We start from the raw sequence: 22,107 nt of genomic DNA, 5'->3' as shown, positions 1-22,107 counted from the left end.
GCTTCATTCTTTATGTATTTTACGTATAAACATTTGATTTTCATAGCCTTATCATTTAATTTTAACTTGGGGACTCTAATGACTCCCAGTTATGTTTTTTTCTCAGAGTTTCTTTGTCTTATTTTTGGTTCTCTTAAATTTGGGATTATTCTTCCTATTTGTATGAAGAGTGCCAGTGGGGTTTTTATTAGAGATTCCAGCAAGTCCATACATTCTCTCAGTATCTTGGATCCTTTAACAGAATTAATATTCCTTTTCATGAGTGTAGATTAACTTTCCACTCACTGTGCCTTCTTGAGTATTTTATAGTTTTCAGGGAAAAGCTTTAGAATCTGTATTAATCATTGTTAAAGATAAATAACCTCAGTGGTGAAGATCGGATTATCTCTAAAGGACCAGTTCTTGTGAGCATGAGTTAAGATTCAAAGGAATGATCAAGGTATCAAAACTCGCAACTCTCTTCTGGCAGTCTGATATAGCCCTTCATATCTCCATGTCTGTCATTCTGGTTATCGGCGCAGAGTCACTCATTCCATGTCAGCTGTGTAGATAGCTAGGAATACTTCTTGCAGTTCCATTTTGGAAGTTTAGCTCCATCTCAACAGTTTGTCTAAAGACAGGAATGAGGTCTGCTGGGAACACTAAGGTCCCCTGCATGTTGACTGAGATGCTCACTTTGGCAGAGGAGGAAGACTCGATGCTGGGTGAGTCAACAGAAATGCCTCAGATTTGGGTGCCTCTATGAGTAGCCAAATTGCAGAACTGTCACATTCTTGGTACAGTGAGGTGGTTCAAACAACCGATTAGTGTAAGCAGTGTTTTGGAAAACTGTCGACAGTTAGCTACTGTTCTTTCAAACTCCATTTTGTAGCTCTGACAGAAACTTGGTTTAACTTGCAGAGGGAAAATGAGAGACAAAGAGAGGTGTCGGCATGAAGTGCCCAGTGGAGAGGCAGAGCCCCTCATTTAAGCGTCGAGTGAGACACTGTATTAACCTTTTTGATGGACGTATGTGATAAGGTGACATGTAAATGGAACACGGGGGTAGATATGACACCGCACCTGGCTGGGGATGAAACAGTCGCCCGAATACTGGGCTATTATAGCAGTTTGCAAACCTTGAGTAAACTCAGTCAGCGGTTGTGTAATTGGTTATTCAATCCCGACCCTTGTTCACAGCTCAAAGCCAGGAACACTGAGACCTGTTGCCAATTTAACTGAATATAGTGACTGTACTCGGCCGGGGCCTAATACTGGAGCCAGGCCTTTTCCTGTGGGCCGGTTTCCACCATGTCTGAGGCTGGCTCTGTGACAGTAGGTCTTTTGTTGTGCGAGCCTGGCTGCTGCTCCCCTTCTCTGCAAAAATGTCTAACAGCTACACAAATAAAGAAACTAGGAACAGGGAGGCAGTGTGGCAGATCTCTGGGTAAGCTGATGCAGAGCTCTCCGTTTTCTCCCCACCCTTCCTGATGTAGGGGGAGTGAATGGGCAGAGTTAAGTAAACTTAGAGAGCGATATAGAATCTGCCTCTAGATAACAAATGAGCCTCCATCACGCTGCATGGAACATGAGATGTACGGAGACATTGCACATATAACTGCATTTATGAACATGGGTTTCTGGAGAAGGTATGTTTGCATTTCCTCTCTTCTCCTATGAAAATCCATGACCTAAGAAGGCGGGTTTTGCTGAGTACTCTATTATGCCTGAACGATATAGTGTGTTTACAAACCTGTTATGTGTTTAACTTTGTGAAGCAAGCACCCCTCCACTCTGGCTAAGCACACTGGAGTCCAGCCAGTAGACTAACCACTCACTGACTTGAATCTAGTAAAACTCAGAGAAAAATTAGCTAAGACTCAGATTCCAATGTCTGTTCTGGAGAATGCTCAGTCTTCTCAGAAAGAGGGCTTCAGAAAGAAATCTCTGACAGACATGCCATATTTGCCAGTTAGGTGATGGTGTGAGAAACCTGACTCCTAGCCCTGCCCAGTAAGGCTTCCATGTGATGATGTTTCTGCATGACATGTCACCAAGTGTGTGAATCAGAAATCAAAGCAAAAAAGCACAATAGTAAAGAAACATGTGCAAAATTATTCTGAAATAGAGAATTTAGTAGAGATTTTGAATGAGTGTGTGTGTGTGTGTGTGTGTGTATACGTGTTTGTGCACATAGCTTAATAGCTCTTCCTGGCTCTGCTTCTCACACCCAAAATGTATAAACAAACACACACATTCTCTCTCTCTCTCTCTCTCTCTCTCTCTCTCTCTCTCTCTCTCTCTCTCTCTGTGTGTGTGTGTGTGTGTGTGTGTGTGTGTGTGTGTGAGAGAGAGAGAGAGAGAGAGAGAGAGAGAGAGAGAGAGAGAGAGAGAGAGAGAGAGACCTTAACACCACAGGGTCACAGTTCATTCAGGACTGTCAAGGTTTTCTCCTTTGAGTGACTGTAGCACTTTGAGGTACAGTACCAGCCTTGGCCCCTCAAGCTTTTGTTTCAGTTAATGGATAGCCTCCTGTTGGGAGGTGCTGGGATCTCCTAATAATTTTGACTCAATGTGAGTCAGACCAACTTGAAGGGCTAGAAGATAGTAACCTGTGGGGAGGGAAGAGATGGGACAAGGGAAGGGGTAGGGAGTGGGTTTGATGCCAAGCGAGGCATCCTGACCAAAAGGAATGAAGAAAATGGGTGCTATAGACAATTATCAAAAGAGGACTGGCTATTGTTAGGCAAACATAAGTACAGACGGACAGTTAGCTGGAAATATATGCGAGGAGGAGGAACTGCAGACACCCCACAAGAAGGCGTTAGTGGAAAAGTAACCCACCTATCTCATTGTGAGAGTTGCCAGGGAGCTGCGTGCTACAAGCATTATGATAAAAGTGGTAGTATAAAAATTGGTTACAATCAAGCTTAGTGTATTTAGGTTTAATAAAGGCATTATAGAGTGGTACTGAGTGTCATGGTCTAGTAGGGACCCCTTAGCATTGGTGTGTTCCTAAGTGTCGTATCTCACCGCACTGACATTCAGAACTCTTTACTTCCTGACAGGAACATAGGAATGTGTATCTATGAGGAGAAGATCTAAAAGCTGGGCATCAGTCCCCCGTGAACCTTGGAAAGTACACTTTCATGTGTATCTAACCATCTTGGTCTCTCAAGTGTTTTTCCTGTTTATTTTGTAATACAGTATCATATGTGGCAAACAGATGTCCCCTCTAAGCCACTCTCTGTAATGTAGGAAATTGTAGGTGTACAATTGGAGACCTGGACTTGCTGGTGAGGAATGGCTACTCTAGGTGCCTCATTAGCATAATATAGGTAAGAGGCTGAAAGGACTTTGGAGCAGCCCAGAGAGAAATACCTCTGGAAGCTGATGAGTGGGAAACACATTTTTTTTTCTTATTTTTATCCCCTCCTTGCTGTTACAGATGGCTGTGTTGTCCACTCCCCGTGTGTTGCAGCAACAACAGAGAGGATAAAATCCCTACAATAACAACATTTTCAATTAAGCTCAAATATATGTTCTTCTAAATGTGCTGGATTTGTGATTTTTGTGGCTTGATTTGCCATGGACTCTATATTTCTAGAGTTGGCTTTGTGGATTTTGGGGTATAACCTAAATTATTTACAGAAAAAAATAAAAAGAGAGAGAACTCTAGAATTATGGACTATTATAACAGTCCAATGTTGACTGAATGGTTGAAAAATTCATTAGATTAGGTAATGTTTGCTTTAATGAAAATATACATTTTCTATAAAGGAACACAGCTCTATCACCATCCAAAATTTCTGTTGTTGCACTCTGCCCTTCTCTAGGAAGGACCACTTCCATCCTTAATCATGGAAATACATACTTTTTATGTGGAGAACTTATATTTTGGGGCTGATCATGTCACATAATACAGATTCATCTTAGTTATGACAAAGCTGTAATGACTTATGCATTTATTGTATCAAGTTTCTCACATTGAAATGGTCACCTTGTGCAATTTATGTTTTGTTTGTTTGTATGATTGTATTCTTTGAGATAGAGTCTCACTACGTTGTGCAGGCCCCAGTCCTAGGGAAAAGTAGCAGAGGTCCTGACACCTTTAGTTTCTAACACATGAAAGTCAGGTTTCCAAGCCATGAAAAGCCCACTATTCCCAGGTGTGAAGTCTCACCCTCACTCCCTCACACTATTCCCAGGTGTGAAGGTTCCCCCTCACTCCCTTGCACTATTCCCAAGTGTGAAGGCTCGCCCTTGCTCCCTCTGGTCAGAAGATTAGGGGTTCATTAATGTCACTGGGTTCTCACTCCCTTCTGAAATAAAATACCAATCTACTCTTCAATTGGTAAGTGCTAATAATTCAGTCCGTAGACTGCTTTAAATGAGTTTTTCTACTTCCTAAAATGTTTCTTTTTGTAATGAATGTAGTGACTCACAGGGAAAGGAAGGATTTACCTCACACTGTGGTAAATGTATATGACACCTTCCTAACCCACACCTGAACCCCTCCCCTTTATTATGAGGAGTAGAATTCAAATTCTGTATGAGTACTTTATGTCAGATATTCTAAATATGTGTGTATATAATTGATTTGGGTGATGTATATGTATAGTTTATTGTATTTACCATTTATGCCACATGTAAAATTCAGCTCGATCAATCACCCCTGCCTTTTTAATGGCAGAAGAGTACAATTGTAAACCATTTGGCAGCCCTTGTCTTCCATGCCCTTCTCCTCAGTGTCTAAGCACTCATGTGACTACCACAGTGTCTTCCTTTCAGACGGAGCATGAGTCACTTGATGGTATTGACCACTGTTCTTTTAAGAATGGATGAAAGATAATCATTAGAATTCTGCTGGCCCATGGAAACCCATGTCAGTTACATTCAGAGGAGGGTGGACCAAGTGTTTTATTTTCTGCCACAAGCTGATGTCCAGGGTTAATAACTTGTGGTCCCAGCGTCTCCCAAAGGGCTTTGTCTAGAGACTTTTCTGAATGAAGGGAACTTCCTTTAGTTTGTATTTCTTGGATTTTCCAAGTTACCTATTCCATTCTTTGACTAGACTTTAAACCCACCCTATTCCATTTTTCACCCTTCAGAACCCTGACCTTCTTATCTCTGAGATTTATTTTCTCTCTCTTGTCATTTTATGTAACTTCTGTACATCTGTTATATGAATGGTGCATTCTGTTAAAGATGTTTAAATGCGCGTGAGTTTCTAATGTGTGATTGCATGGTTCACGATCCCTTATTTAAAGACTCAAGTGCAAATTTTATCATAATCTACCAGTAAAACCTTGTGCTCATGTGCTTCTCTGTGTAATGGTTGAAAGACACATTGGATCCCTGGCAGTTCTTCACTGTGTTTCTCTTTGAAGCGCCCCATGGCTCATGGCTGTAAACACAAATCCACTGGAAGACATTTGGATATTTTTAGTTTGCATTGTCTGATCATTGCTCAAATGAAAGTGTGGCATTTGTTCAGTCCGTTCTCCTTTGCAAGAAGAACTCATCATATTCTGCTCTTTCAAGTCCTACTCATTTTTAGGATTTCGTCCTCATTGGATGTTTTCTGTCCATCTTTTCAAATTCTGATTTGGTGTTTGTTCATCAAGATGAATGATAAAACGTTCAGGTTCCTGGACCTCAACCAGAACACAGGAAACACCTCCTGGATGACCTCTGGATGTGTCTTTGGCAGCCCTCTTGCCCACTATAGATGCTTCGTCACAGCATCTACCAGATTCTATTTAGCCTTGATGATATGGTGCATGCTGAAAAAAACCAGGGAGTTCACACATTTTTGAAGAAATTCACTCATTTTTTTTTTTTTTACCTATATGCATTGTTTAATTTACTTGATATTGAGACTGTGACACAAATGTCTTCCTAATAATGGACAAAATGAGTTATGGTCACATTTCTTAGAGATTGTTGTCTAGTACAATTTTATGTCATAGATATAATTATATATTACAATTGCATCTTCTATATTATACATTATATCTTCTTCCATATTATATATTACATCTTCTGTATTACATATCACATATCACATATTATATACTATAATTATTTTCTCTCTTTTGGCATTTACATAACTTCTGTACATCTGTAGCATAAATAGTCCATTAATTTTTTTTAATGTGTGAAATTTTCTACATGGCCCATGAACACTCATTTAAAAATTTGCATGGAAATTTATAGGTTATATGTCACATGTGATATTATACATGTATGTATATATACATATCTCCACTTTAATAGGAGATTATGATAAAATTTCCAGTTATGTGTTTTAAATGAGGGTTCATGAACCATGTAAGCACACAGTAGAAACTCATATATATATATATATATATATATATATATATATATATACACTATATGCTATGTATTATGTAACAAACTATTAATATACTATATTACATATTATTAATTATAATACATATTACTAATAACATAGTTTACATGTTAATTGTTAATAATGAAGTGTTACATTGTATAGGAGTGCTTACCACACACCCTGTCCTCCCTCTGGTTCACTCTTCATTGGTTGAGCAGTTCATGAAGGGCATTAACGCTCAATCTGAGTCAGTAGATGAGGGTCTAGGACAACAAGTCAGTGATATGATAGCATCTGGAATAAAAAGCTTGATTTGATTGTCTGGCGATGGCCACAGTCTTACTCTCCTACATGACGCTGAGTTTCCTGTGAGTGACCTAGCACCATCACAGTGCTCCTGTGGGATGTGACTGGTCACTGTTGGATAAGTGAGCAGAGGAATAGTATGTGATGCTTTCCTAACGGCATGTGCAGGTGTGTGCAGGTATATATGCACATGTGTGTGTGCATGTGTGCATATGTGTGCAGGTATGTGTGTACATGTATGCATATGTGCACACATGTGCCTGTATGTGTATGGGAGAGCATGCATGTGTGTGCACATATGTATGTGGCATGTGTATGTGTGCCTGTGTGTGTGTAAACCCTATGTGTAAATCATACAAAGGAAAGAGGTTGGGTCGAACCTATATGATGTATATTTTCATTTTTATAAAGTTCATATCTCACATCGTATATACAATCCATTAAAAGCAACGATAATAGTGGTGGACAAACACTCCCATTCGAATTTAATGTATGGATAGATGGGTTGCACATGCATAATTTTATACCCACTGTATTCACCATCAAGTGCAGTTGGACTCTGCTGATGTCAGAAAAGCCAATGTCTTTGTCTTTTTTTTTTTTACTTATCTTGTTTTTAATTTTTTACTTTTTTAATTTCTTTCCTTGTTAGTTATTTAATTTGGTCTTTCCTCAATGAAAATTATTTTTAAATAAAATCCTTAATGGATTTTTATGTATTTATTTTATTCTATTCTATACTATTTGGATGGAGTCAGGATATCATTGCTAACATAGCAACTTCTCCTTTGACGGGATTACGTCTAAGTCTTGGAAATTCAATCATACTTTGAAAATGAAAATCCTGTATTTTTGTCTTCTGAAGTTACTCTACAAATGACACAATCCAAAATTCATTACAGGGTTATGAGAGTCCAGGGATAATAAACCCTGAGGGAGTGAGGGCTACTTCACTTTGGAAGACGGTGTGTAAAGCTTGACACTTGAGGTTAAGCAGTTGGAAAGTGTTTTCTCCATTTGCTTGTTTTCAACCCTGATCCTTTGTATCTGAACATGACAGTCTCCCCTGAGTGACAGCTAGTGTCTCCTCTTAGCTATTCAGCTTCCTCAATTGCAGTCTCTGGGGGCAGGGATGAAGGAGTTTTGTCTGTCTTGCCAGTCATCTGGCAGGTGGGGCTTGTGGCATGGGCTCACATGTGTCAGGGTGAAGCGATTCTGGGTGTGTGATGCTTCAGCTTCTGCCTGACTGTGCTTTAGTTCGGGCATCCAGGCACCTGGACTCCTTGTTCTACCGAATGTCAAGTGGCTTTCTATTTAGATGCTCTTTGGATTTCCTTTCTCTTCTCCACGTGCCACATTTACAATTTGGAGAAACTGCAGAATTCTACAAATGTGACCATAAAAACGGATTCCAGCATATTCTGGATGCCCATATGTGAATGATTGTATGAATTTGCTGTTTGTAGTTGGATAATTTTGTGGGTTATGATCCAAATACCTGCATAGTCCTTGTCTTAAGTGTGTTTAGAGATGTGTATGATCCACACTTGATCGTGCTCTACAGACCAATAAGCATCAGGTTCACGCTGTAGGAAGGTCCACATGGCCTCATCTTCACAAAGACTAAGTCCTTACGTGGTCCTGCCTGGTCTCCCTGCTTGATATGCAAGGCAGTCTTCTGAGATTAACATTTCATTGAATTCTCAAATACCTTATACTTTAATTCTGCAGTCCTTGCTATTTTTTTAATGGTTCCGTCGTATATAGACAATGGTGAAAATACTAAACCAAGCAGAATATTCAGAAAATGAAAGCTCTTACAATGTTTCTCTGTCCAGCCCAGTTGTTTGGTAGGTGAAACTGAGATGAGAATCCTTCAGAAGAAACGTTGGGAGTTTTGTAGAGCAGCTGCTGTGTGTGTCCAGCCCACACCCTTCTCCCGGTGTTCCATCATGCCGTATGTCCTTTCTGCTCTTCCCTCCTAGCAACCCTGGCTCCCTCCTGCTCTCGAGTCCTCACTCTGTCACAGAAACTAACATCTGTGGAACTTGATGCTCATCTTCCGCCCCGTCTACTCTTTACTGACTTGGTGACTTATTTGGTTCCAAATGGACAGTGCTCATTAGGCATGTACTTTATGCAAGGGCTTGTGTGTGAGAGCCATGCACTCTCAAAGTTAAAATGTTGTCACTGTGGAGGTGGAAGGGTAAGTGGCAACGGTAGGTGAGGCTACGACGTTAATAAATGGAGGCTACACACTGCTGGTGGTGTGTGCCCCCAAAGTGTCAGCAACCCTGGGAGCCTTTGGAAAGACAGTTGTCCAAAGGAAATAGGCAAGAAAGACCGGTTAAGTCTCCTTGTCTGTCAGCCCTCTCCTCACATCTGTGCCCATTTCCTTGTCATAAAAGATGAAACGTGATGGTCCTCCTTATAGAAATACATGTGGGTATGACTAGTACGATGTAATTACTTATAGCTGAAGGTAGATGTATGTATGTGTTTATGTATATATGTATGTGTGTGCAGATATATGTTATATATGTGTATATGTAGGTATTTAAGATTTGGTATATGTATGCTTATGTATGTCTGCATATACATGTGATTATGTATACACACATGTATATACATATTTCTATATGTATATATACAAGTGTGTATACAGAGGTGCATTGGTTTATGTGTCTGTATATATGTCTCTGTATGTATGTACTTGTGTTTCTGTATATATATATATATATATATATATATATATATGTATATGTATATGTATATGTATATGTATATGTATATGTATATATGTATATGTGTATGTCTGTGTATATGTATGCATGTAAATATATATGTGTGTGTATATGTGTGTGTGTTTCTGTGTGCATGTGTGTGTAAGAAGTGGTTCTATTTGATAGCTATAAGCTGACTTGTAGCTGTAACACTGGTTAACATTTCTGAGTGGTAGTATGAGCCTAACCCTGTTTAAAGGCTTTGCATACGCTAGCTTTCAGAGCAAACACGAGATAAGAGCAGTCATTATCCTATTTTCAGGTGAGTAACTTGAGGTAGCAAGAGGGTAAATTACTTGCCAAAGAGCAATAAACTGGTAAGAGACGGAGTCGGGTTTTATGACATTAAATCATTATTTTTCTTTTTATATCTAGTAGTAAAAAGACAAAGAGTTTTTGTACCAAAGGAATTACTTTCTGCAGCTCCCTGTTGGAATGTTGCCCTGACATAGCTTGCAGTGTTTTTGGTGGGATCTAATAATAAAACCACTACGTAGAAATGTCTGCAGGCTACACAAGACCAGCTAGCTTTTGATAGGGGTGACCGAGGCAATCAGCGATTCCACTGCTTGCTCATTACGTTATATATGTGCAGAGAAGATGACTGAGCAGAGTGAGAAATGTCTGTGACCTAGAACTTAGGAACTAGAAGGAGGAGGACAGAAGTTCAGGTCAGATAATGAAACCAGTCTCACACACACACACACACACACACACACACACAGAGAGAGAGAGAGAGAGAGAGAGAGAGAGACAGAGACAGACAGAGACAGAGACAGAGAGACAGAGACAGAGAGACAGAGAGAGAAAGACAGAGAAAGACAGACAGAGACAGACAGAGACAGAGACACATATACACAATGGGGGGGGGCAAGCAGTGATTCTCAATCTTTGTAATGCTGGACCCTTCAATACAGTTCCTCGTATTATGGTGACCCCCAACCATAAAATTATTTTGTTACTGCTTCATAGCTGTAATTCTGCTACTGTATAGATCATAATGTAAATACTTTTTTGGAGTAGAGGTTTCTCATAGGGGTCATGACCTACAGGCTGAGAACCACTGGACTAGAGCAATGGCTGAGTGGTTAAGAGCACATACCGTTCTTCCTGAGGACATGGGTCTATTGTCCAGCACCCTTGTCTTATTAGGCTTATACCCATGCCTGGAACTTCAGCTCTAGGGGATCTAACACCCTCTCCTGGCAGGTACGTCTGCATACTTTGCAGAGACTCATATAGACACATGTACATTAATAAAAATTCAATCTTAATTCAATTCACAACAGCGTTCACACAAATTACCCTTGGAAGGAGCAAATAAGGATTATAGATATGTGGCAACTATGCCAGATTAATTTTGGAACATTTAATTATGCAATGAAAAAATGCTCTTCTTAAAGGTGGTTCCAGGTTGGGTCTAACCAAACAAATAAGTCCAATTTTCCAGCCAGTGCAACAAGACAATTTAAGCTTATCCCAAGTAACTCAGGTCTTGTCTGTCTCTGGGATTGACTGTATGTTAAAATTTACAAAGGCAGCCTTGTTGAAGCCATCTCTTTTTCTTCTAAAAAGTTTTGAATAACGTGCAAGTGAAAACAGGCATGTGCCTTGACAATACTAAAAGGAAAGCCTTTCCAGGCTTAAGTAACTGGAAGATAATTACACATAAAAAGTGGGGCTGCTGCAGTCCGAGGGCTGTGGAGTGTCAGCTTGACTTCTGCGGTTTGTGGAGATGTGTAGAACCTTGTAACAGCTCCTGGAACTTGACATTGGTAGTGCAGCTGCAGCCATGGGTGGGCTCCAGAATTATTCTGGGCCCTACCAGTCTCCAGTGTACACAGGGCTTTTCTTATATGTAAGAATCTGCCTCTTACCCTGTTTTGTATAACAGTTGCCCCCGAGTATTGTCTTGACAAAAAGAAATGAATTTCTATTGATGTCATTTGCAGATTTCCCTGAGTCTTCCCACCTCCCCAAATCCTTCTTTATTGTCTTTACTCAATAATGACCCAGCAACATGCTGACCTGGAATTGTACCAACTGATGAGCCTGCCTTTACTCTTCAGCTCCTGTGAGCTTTCAGAGGGCACGTTTGAGAGCAAACAAGGATAAGTCTTAACAGAGATTATTGAGTTCGCTCTGACAATTCCAGCAGCATCACCTGCCACTTAATAATCAGCCTATCCTGATCCTGAAGGTGGCAAAGAAACTGGATCTAACATCCGCTTCCAAAAGCTTAGCTCTTTAGTAAAGGACTGTATGGGGGAGGAGGTCACACAACTAAAGCTGTTTGCTTCCTATGCATCAGGTCCTGAGTTCAGTCCAAGGACCAACCACAAAACAGAAGCCAGAATGTAGAATTCAGCCCTGTGGCATGTACAGAGAAGTCTGGGCTGGGGCTGAGGCCTCATAGCCTGCCTTTAGGTTTGATTAGGTTTATGATTTTTGCATGAGTGTTTGAAACTTGCCAATTGGTTGTGCTACTAACCAGCAGTGGAGAGTTCAGTCTAGGCTCTTTTTAAGCTATACTGACTACTACTAGTCACTGCCCAACTCTGATATCCTGGATAAAATGTTTAAATATTGTATATTCCATGACTTCCTTTGCAACCTATTGGTACCTAAGAACATCTAACTCCTGTAGAGAAGGGTTCCACATTTGTTAAGTGTAAATTCGATTTGCAGGATGAAGTGATGTTTATTCTGTTTCTGTTTTTGTTTTACATCATCCAGATATGTATGTTCTGTTTATATCTAACCATTGTTTTTTTGCTTTTATAAAATACTTATCTAAATGATAGAAAAAAAGCCATACCAGCTGTAAAATTCAGCCTCTGGATTATCTACACATGCATTTATTTCTTGATTTGAGAAACAATTGGCATATTTGACATTTAGCTATGACTATTCCTTCCATAGTGTGATGCCCTTGCTACATGGATGCATTAACACAGGTCAAGAATGATGCCGTTCAGTTGAAGCTACAAATCTAAAGTATAAACAGTGGTCAATTTCCTGTGGCCTAATTCATGGGCTTTAGTCTAAAATGTCAAATATCATGCATACCTATGTTTTACTTGTTCAATTTCTTAATATTCTTCTGCCACAGTAGCTCAAAGAAGATTAAAACAGAAAAATAACATGCATACACAAACCTCAGGTTGTGTGCAAGCTACCGCGCTGGCAGGAATGTGGTTTAATTCTTGGCACTGGCAGCTTGCTGGAGAATTACAATATGTTGGCATGGCTCTCCAGGTCTCATTGTTCCGGCCCAGGGAGTCGGTCTTAAGAGGGTTTGGCACTGGAGGGAAAATGGGAGTGAGAGTTACAGAGAAATGAAGGGGCCCTAAAGAGGCAGGATGCTGCCATAACAATGGCTGGCAACTTCGGGAGCTTCTCTGGTGGGGATTGCTGTAGGCAGTGATCTGAGAAAACTCACATGATCATGCCAGAGAGAAGAGAAAAGCAATCAGTATTTCTGCCGCCCGCTGATGGTAGAGAGAAGCTTAAACGATTCCGTAGATTCATCTGAATATGTGCACTGACCATGGGTGCTTCTAGTGGGTCAGCGATGGGTGCTTTTGGAGTGAGCTGATGGTCCACGGCTTATTTTCCACATTATATTTATTTGTTTTACATTATCTTTTATAAGATATGTGTTTAGTTTTTTCCTAAAAAGGCAAATCCTTAAAGGAAGAGCCCTGGTTTTCATAGTCTCTGTTGTACTTTGAGCTAGCTTGATGTTGGACAAAGCCTGGGTTTCCCCAACTATAACATGGAACAGGATAACTACATGAAATACTGTCAAGTTTCAGTTAGGACAGCATTCCTTAGGCTGAGACACTGTCTAAAGCCACCTTAACTCTTACATTGACTTTATTTGAGGAACTCCCTATTTTTGAGGGTAACGATGAAGCTCCAATGTTTGGGACAATAAAGTCCTAAGTGTTTAAATTAAGAAATATACCTCAGGTCACACTTGGAAAGCAAAGCAGGAAGATCCCTATGAGTTGATGGATAGCCTGGTCTACTTAAGAGATCCTGACACCCCACCCCCAAAAATATAAAGGCCAGTTATTAAAATATGAAGACAAAAGATCAGAACAGAACTTCCCAACAATGCAAACAGATGCCAGTCACACACACTGGATAAAACTTAACTCTGTCTCTTTAAAAGTAAATCTCATTTTTTGAAAACTAAATATTGCATAGTAAGTCACCATCTTTTTTTCACACTAAATAGTGAGTGGTACTTGCAGAGCTGTGTAGACATCTCTTTAGTAAAGTCACAGGAGAAAACAGGTGGTTGTAAATACTGGGATCTTGCGATTTTGTTTTTCATGATCTAGTCATGAATTTTCTTTCATGAGAAGCGTAATCTGTGTGGAGGACATTGACCTTCTCATGACTGGAGGTCATTTCCAAGCACCACTATAGGAACAATCTGTAGGGACATGAGACCATGGCAGGAAATGCGCTGTGGCAAGTAGACTTGCTAGCCCGTTATGTGACAGAAATTCGTATATGTGAATGCTGAGGGTGCTAACTTCACCCTTACCTATAGCTAGCTGCTGTCATAAGATAGGTCATAATATGGATTCTTTTTTACACATGGCCTAATATTCCTTCTAGTTTCATTGTACACATTCACGTGATGGGTTTTTAAAAGAATCTGAGGCCAGTTTCACAAGATGCAAAATCATACAATTAGATTCAGTTCTGATGCTAATGAGAACTGTAAAAAAAAAAAGATCTAGACTTTTAATCCATCGTTGATACTCACACAAACATTTTATTCTGAGAAATTCAATTTATTCTTTGAAGTTTTCACTCTAACAGAGTTTACAATGGTTTCTGTGATCTAGAATTCTTCTGTAGAGGAAATGGAGAGGGGGGTGTCTGTATGTTGTCCACATTTGAGCATCTGTGTAAGTACCTCAAAGAGCAGGCTGGAAGGTTTGGGCTCAGCTTCATCGTGGGTGAGTGCTGTTGTGTCTCCTAAGCTTTGGGTTTTTTTTTTTTTTTTTTTTTTTTTAAATAGCAAAACATATGTGTGTCAATGAATACCTACCATGAGAAGTTCGTCATGACACACAGAGGGGGCTCACTTTGTTGCTCAACAATCAGCCTTCAAAATGGAAGCTTTCTTGTCTTGTCACTAGGTATTTGGGATGTTGGGAACAAACAAAACCCTGTCCAGGGCATTATTCTTTCCCATTATGTATTTTAAAACCACAGACTGGTCTATGCCTCATTTGTGTGTATGTGTATTTCTTAGAACTCATAACATAGAAGTAATTACACCTTCTCAGACTTCAGGTGACAATTAAATAAGAGAACAGAGGCCATTGAATAGCACAGTCCCTGGGACTAAGATCACTCAGTACATATATTTGAATTTGAGGTACACACTCCACACCTCAGTGAAAGACGTTGGTATTCTGAGTCATCCCTACATATGACAACCCCAAGTTCGACATATTTCTGACTTTCCATGCTCACAAATGCTTCCTTCTTTTTCCCTCCCTCCCTCCCCCCTCTCTCCCTTCTTCCCTTCTGTATGCTGAGAGTCAACTTGAACCAACTCTCTGGACGCTTTATATCTTAATGCTCCTTAATAGGAAAGCCAGGACCGTTCTGTGGGTTCCACAAATCTGACTGCTGTTTCTTTAACTCTGCAACTTAGACAGAAGACTTCTGTCCCTTTATGAGGTGGCAACAGTAGATATTTTGTCTAGCTGCAAGGGAAAGGCATTGCCAGGACCTGGCAAACAATAGTCTTAGAAGTAAAAAGATCTGCTTGTGGAGCAGGGAGGTCCGGAGCCCATTGTTAGTCCACAGTGAATTTCTATCGCCACATTCCTCCTTTGCAAAGGTTTGTTAGCTTTTAATGACTGACAGAACCCTCCTACAAATACCATACTGGCCATGCCCTGCGTACACGCTACTCAAGGGTTTTTGGTGGTTTTTTTTTATTTGGTTTGTTTTTTTGTTTTTTTTTTGTCGAGCTCTGGATAAAGAAACAATGCAGTGTTGTTTGACCGACGCTGATAAGGAAGGTTTAAGAACTGATTTTTCCCAATGCTAACTGAGAATGTAGACACAGCAAAGTTCCATGCAGAAGTATTTTCAACTTACTTTAAACATCGTGATGCAAGTGGGAACAGCGGTGACAGCACCAGTTTGGCCTCCGGCTGATCACAGCCTTGCTCTCTGGCCTCATTTCCAAAATATGAGATAGAAAAATGAGGGGGGGGGGTTGTACATTTTAAGAAAGTGTGCAAGTAAGCTCATTAGGACTTTCCTTCAGTATATAAAAAGTAGAAATAGGTATTTCTGGACAGAGAGACATATTACAAGCACACATCATGAATGGAACCTGCTTACATGTGCATATAATGGATGCAATGTAAAATAATACCTGACACCATCAATATTTGAATATATATAAATATATTTAAGTGATATTTAAATGTCCACCAATCATTTTTTGACATCTTAGTCATACTTCACTCTTAACCTCAGCTTAGCCGAAACCCCCTAGGACAGATGATCTCTGATAAGTTAACAAGTCTTCCCTTTCTGTCTCTCCTAGGGGGTAAATAATCATCTGAACAAATAGAAACACACATAATCACTAATGTGGAGAAGACACTGCATGTCTGAAACCCTAGATAATAGGTGTGGTGCTGTGGGGGACACTTACCTTCAGTAAGAGGAGCGCTCTGTTCTCTAACTTATGGTAGGCTAGCTGTGGAATTGAAATGCATTGTCATTGTATACCCAGCTCGACAGTGACATGAGCATACAGTGCCATTGTCTGGAACTGAGTCTAGCGTTCACTGGTTTTATTGAAGTCATATTTACTTATAGTTCAGGTTCAGTTCAAAAGGGGAGGGCAGAGATGAGGTCTCCGCAAAAACAAACCAAGCGCCATGACTCATGACCTTGCTCTCTAAAATGCGTCCATCCTGTCCAAACACGAAACACTTGAAAAAAGGCACGATACATATCCGAAATAGGCAAATAATTCATTTGCATTAGAGATGTTACTTTGTTCACCGATTTTGCAATCTTTCAAAAGCTTCTTTTATGTCAACCTTTTTTTTTTTTTTGGTTTGTTTGTTTTTTATTTATTTATTTTCAGTGTTCAATGTGTGCTCACAAATCTTGCCGCAGCATAGTTACTGCCACACAACGTTCCACATATTATAAAGTGCATGGAACTGTAAACACACAGAGGGACGTAATTACATGTAGCAGATTTAAGGGCTAATTCTTTGCCTTTTTTTTTTCACTCTGCATTTTATCAACATAATTATTTCCTGACTGCAGACTAACACTCAGAAATTGACAAGCATCCATTATAGCAAGAATTTGTTCACCAAATTGTAAAACAATGAGTTGTAGGTTTGCACAAGCCCATTGTCATGAAGAATTAGTGTGGCTTTGTTCTGGAAGGGGGAAAAGCTAATGATTTCAAAACAGCAGGTGACCAAACACACTCCTTTTTTTCCCTCCCCTGTTATCAATTTGTTGATGAAGTCATTATGAGCTGGGGCCAGGACCAGGATGGCCTATTCTTAGCAGATAGGCTTCTGTGAGCCCGCTGCAAATATTCATGCTGCTTTGCTTATAAGTGTGTTTTTTCTTTACTTAGACACTCCCAGTATTGAAAAGCTACTCTCCAAGGACTGGAAAGACAAGCTCCTGGCAATGGGATCAGGGAACTTCGGAGAAATAAAAGGTAAGAAATACATTCCTGCTTTTATCCAGATTGTTCGGAAATGGAATTGCTATTAATAGTGGTTATGGACTAACCACTATTTTGTCCCCAGCTCCTTTGCTCCATGCATGCTCTGGGACAGACCTCTCTTCTTTCTGGAAATAGATCATGTCTGTCTGTGTGTTCTGCTTGCACTGTATAGAATCAAGGATGGGGTTTTGTTGTTGTTGTTATTTTCTTAACAGTACAAACCCACTCTGTCTATGGCATGCTCTGCTTCTCTTCCTCTTATTTGACTTAAATGATTTACCTCAAAGGTAAGAACACATCAACACACAGCAAGGTTAGAAACGGTACCTAGTAAATTATAATCCACATTCTATATCTGAAGTACGCACAGGTATGACGGACACCTGGAGCCGCTAAAGATCAGCAAGGAAAACATAGTACAAGGATGTTTCAAGTCAGTGTCAGAGATGTTTCTGTTTTGAGCTTATTTGAATCAGCAATTGCAACTAATAAAAGTTCTCTGTGGACTTCAGAAGACATTGAATAATCATATCATAAACTTCCAGTACAAGGGAGGAGACTTAATTTTTTTCATGTAGAAATAGAAGCAGAAGATCCTGTCAATTACTTCTAAACCATCACTTCTCAGAGGACCGTGGGCAGTGTACAGCTCCTTGTTGCTGCCTCAGGATACCTGTAGTTCTAAATTCTATAGCGGTATTAATTTTGGGAATGTCAAGATAGCAGGTCATCAATGGTTATCATATTTGCTTACAAACTGTGGTATTTATCCCTAATAGGTGCTAAAGGTAAATTTCAAGCATCTTCAGATAAATATTAGTGTATAGTGTATACGTAGACACAGGTTTAGGTAACTTTGTGGTGTCTGAATCAGAGGTAGTCTCAGCCTTAAGGTTCCATCCCATACACGTATTCTAGAGAAAAGCAAAGCATTTGCCTTGTCAACTATTTCTCCTAGTAGAGACCATTTTTATTGGCTGTTTGGAAAGTTCTAGAAAACATTTGACTGATGATCTCACACATTTGTCAGTCATTTGATATCGCCCACACTCTGGCTTTGGAGGCTTGTGAACTGGTAGGGAGAATGAGTAAGATTCCATCAACATGTTTGTTGACCAACATCAATTCTGGAAGAAAATTTAAATGAATAATCAGCATGCCTCAGAGCTTGGCAGAACTTAAGGAGAACACAGAGAAAAGCTTCACTTTCTGGGACATCAAGCACTTCAGCTTTTTGGTGGACTTTTAACCCATCATCCCTGAGGCTAAGGGTGTATGGTGACTGCCTCTTGTTTTCCTACACCGACCTCAGCCATCACCAAGAGTGGAGCAGAGAGGACTGCCTGCCTGCCCCAAGCCTTGTGATCCTCCCTCCTCTTCCTTCACAAGTCAGACTTGAAAGTCTCAATGGTTGTGATGCTCAGGGGATGGAGGCTCTGTACTCTGCTTTGAGGCTAGCCTGGGGCTACTTTAGGATGCTCTAGTAAAACCACAAAAGAAGTTTCTGTCTTTAATTTTGAGTCTTTCAAGCTTCACATTTGGAGCCAAAGTCCAGTTATTGTCCTCTGGTTCTGTTCAAAAAAGCTGTTTCCAGAAGCATTTGAAAGCAACTGTATGTCTTTCTTCTGCTGGGGCATGGTTATTAGGTGTTCGGCTCAGGTTTCCCAGAGAAGTAGGGAAAACAGCACTGAGTTTCTTTGCCTGCTGACTGTGTGTGACAGTTGCAATTATGAATCATTGTTCATAGGTGCAGAGGGTACAATAGAAGATTGCCTCTGGGGATAAATGAATTTGGGGGGGGGGGTCAGGAGCAAAGATTAGGCAGTGCCCAGGAATGTGGTTTCTAGCCACCTCAGAAGTCAGAGAACAATGGCTGCCTTGTTTTCAAGGCTGTTTTATCCCAGGCAGTGGAAGGAAGGTGTGAGGCTAACTTATTTGTCTGTTGCTTCTGGCTGGGAGAGAGAAGGATGGGGGAGGGGAGGAGTGGTCCTGCGCACTTTTTCAAGATATGAAAGCAGGAATGCGCTGAATGATGACTTGGTTTGCCAATGATCATTTCAAGCAATAGATTAGAACTTTCAGGGATGTCAGGGTGATGATTGACAGGTTCACAGCATTTACTGGATCTCCTCGAGTCCTGAAAAGTGCCCCTCTGTTTACCGCAGTCAGTTTTATGTAACTTTTTATTGAATATGGGGCAGGAAAGTCATTAGATAAAGAGAGAGAAACAGAGGGGGGAAGAAATGAGGGAGCAAGAGAAATGAGAAAGAGGGAGAGAGAAGAGGGAGAGGGAGGAAGGAAAGGGAGGAGGGAGAGGGAGAAGGGAGGGTCAATGAAGAGAGCCTCTTGCAGTTTCACACCATAGCCAAGCCATTGGCTAAACTCCATTCTTCTGTGTGTTAGCTTTAAGGTATTAACCAGTGAATGACTTTCAAGGTATTTGAACAAATTAGTAGAGTCAGAACATGGAAAGTTTACAGAAGTGTTTCTCCCTGTTAATACTCAAAAAGAATAAGCAACAAACTTGTCTTCTAGTAAGAAGAATATGTAGGTTTGATGGACAGTGGTTGTCCACATATAATTGTGTTTCGGTTCTAGCTCACTCTCTCTCTCTTCTCAAGAAACAATGTTAGCAGAGGTAACTGGCCTCTGAGAACATAAAGTTACTTGGCTCATTTTCACAATTATTTGTTGTGTGCATGGGCACTTGAGGACATGTGTAAACATATCCGCACATGCGTTTATGTGTACGTCAGAAGGTGAATTCCTAGAAGTCAATTCTCTGCTTCTATCAGGTAGGTGCTAGTCAGACTTAGCCCCCAGGCTTCGAAAGAAGTGCCATTAGCCACAGAACCATGTTGTTGGCTCTTAAAGTTCCCTTTCTAAAAAAAAAAACAAAAGAGAGAGAGACGAAGAAGAAGAAGAAGAAGAAGAAGAAGAAGAAGAAGAAGAAGAAGAAGAAGAAGAAGAAGAAGAAGAAGAAGAAGAAGAAGAGAAGAAAAGAAAAGGAAAAAGAACACTAGCACTAGAACATTTTACTGGTATTGTACCACTGTACACTCTGGCACTTTGGAGATGTGACACATTCAGGTTTTAAAGACATAGTAGAAATCACTGTCTCCTGTACACAGACAAGGCTCACAGGGTCTAGTTTGGTCTGCAAAGCTTTGCCAACAAGAGTCAGTCCGTTTATGCTTTACTGCAAGGAGTTGCCTGGGGAAATGGTTTCTTCCCTTGACCTCAGACATACTGCATCACTGGGATCTCTCAGAGCCCTTCTATGTCATCTTCAACAAAGCCCTGAGCAGCAGTGGTGAACAAGGTGACAGATGCCTTTTGTAGCCTGGTGGTGAGTGGGGATGAGGAAGGGGTGAGCACATTCCAGCTGGCTACCCATGAGGCCCATGGCATCTCAGCTAGCATGAGATGACACTGAAGGTCTCTGAATTGGCACTTCAGCTGAGGGCAGTGTCTGGGGATCCATGATGGCTTTGGTCTGCATGCAGACATCTCTCAATTATTTCTCCCACTGCTGTAATAAAAGTGGGACATTGATTGGGAGGTGTGATCAGCTTCCTCAGAAAAGTCCAGGACAAGGCCACCACCAAACTTTTTTGAATAGATCTCTCTTGTCTGAGACCCAAAGGGTCTGTTCTATTAGTTAAATCTTACAAAATGTTATATAGAGAGTATAGAAGAAAATGCCAGCTGTGCTTGATAATATAAAAATATTATTATTTCAAGTCCAGAATTTTGCTTTTTCTAGATGACATACAGACAAGCACTGAACAGCTCTGGGTTCCTGTCAATAATCCTTTGGGCAATACAGTTGCCTTTGAGCTCAGGAATTAAGCACAGGCTGTGTGAACTCAATACCTGGATTAAAATAATCTCTCAGGTGATGTACGTTTTTGAAATAGACAGGCGTATTGAGTATGTGCCTTGAAAGAGGTAATTATTCTATTTAAATGGCATTAAGAAAACTTGAAAATAAGCAGGCACAGAATAGAAATCAGACACAAGGGTTTTTTACACAAGGGTTTTTTTTTTTTTTTTTTTTTGATAATTTGTTTGGTTTTTCCTTTTGCAAGGAAGAGATATAAATCCTGGTGAGATAGCTTGGTCAGTTGGTAAAGGACTTGCATTGCAAGCTTAAGGACATAAGTTCAAGTCCCAGATCCATGGTTACAAACTAAGCTAGATCTGGTGTCTTGGTTGTTATCTCAGGACCAGGAGGCACACAGGTGGATCCCTGACATCTCGGACCAGCTAGCCGAGACTGCTTGGCTTGTTCTGGGCTATTAAAGAACCCTGACTCAAAGATACAGTTGTACTATATCTGAGAAATGACCCAACTTATTTAAACTTTTGCAAATTTGAAACAGGTTATCATTTTTATCTGTTCTGGCTTCTGTCACCTGGGAAGGTATCTTGAACACATTCGCTTTAGGCCTTGTAGTTTCTTTAAGGACCAGAAGCATCATCATGAGTAACCTGTGAGGGACGTATTTGCACACTGGCCAGAAGAATGTAAGTCTGCACAGTTTCAGGGAAAGTGGGAGTGTTGATTTCCTCAGAGGCCTGATGTACCCTGAAGATGTTTAATGAAGAAGTGGCCAGATGTCAGGTACATCACATGGAGTTATTTACTTCCAAATAAAATAGGTGTTTATGTTTGTAATTCTCCAAACTCACTGTCCACCCTCTGTAGTTGCTTCTAAGTGATGTTTTAATGTTTTATTAACAAATACTTTAAAACATCATGAGACTGAAGAGAGTCTGATGATACAGCATTAGGTGGGAGCACCTTTGTAGTGGTCCTAAAATCTCAAAGCATCCGTGTTCTCTATGGCCTGGTGGTTGGCTTGCTTGTGGAGAGCATGATGCTGCCCGATCTTGGTGGGTGGTGGGGTCTCCAGTGT

At 40.4% G+C, this 22,107-nt stretch overlaps 1 protein-coding gene across 11 annotated transcripts in view; it reads left to right on the top strand.

Moving 5' to 3' along the window:
• Sox5 (SRY-box transcription factor 5) overlaps positions 1-22,107 on the top strand; it is a 943,910-nt gene that overhangs the window by 722,191 nt on the left and 199,612 nt on the right. For all 11 annotated transcript variants that reach the window (XM_076940816.1, XM_076940819.1, XM_076940814.1 and 8 more), the window contains one exon: positions 17,090-17,176. In XM_076940816.1, the coding sequence (XP_076796931.1) occupies positions 17,090-17,176 (87 nt within the window). The remainder of the gene's footprint in view (positions 1-17,089; positions 17,177-22,107) is intronic.

Source organism: Arvicanthis niloticus, chromosome 9 (genome assembly GCF_011762505.2).
Source record: "Arvicanthis niloticus isolate mArvNil1 chromosome 9, mArvNil1.pat.X, whole genome shotgun sequence".
NCBI lineage: Eukaryota > Metazoa > Chordata > Mammalia > Rodentia > Muridae > Arvicanthis > Arvicanthis niloticus.
The sequence above is the reverse complement of the archived record's forward strand: the minus strand, read 5'-3'. Positions and strand labels throughout refer to the sequence as shown.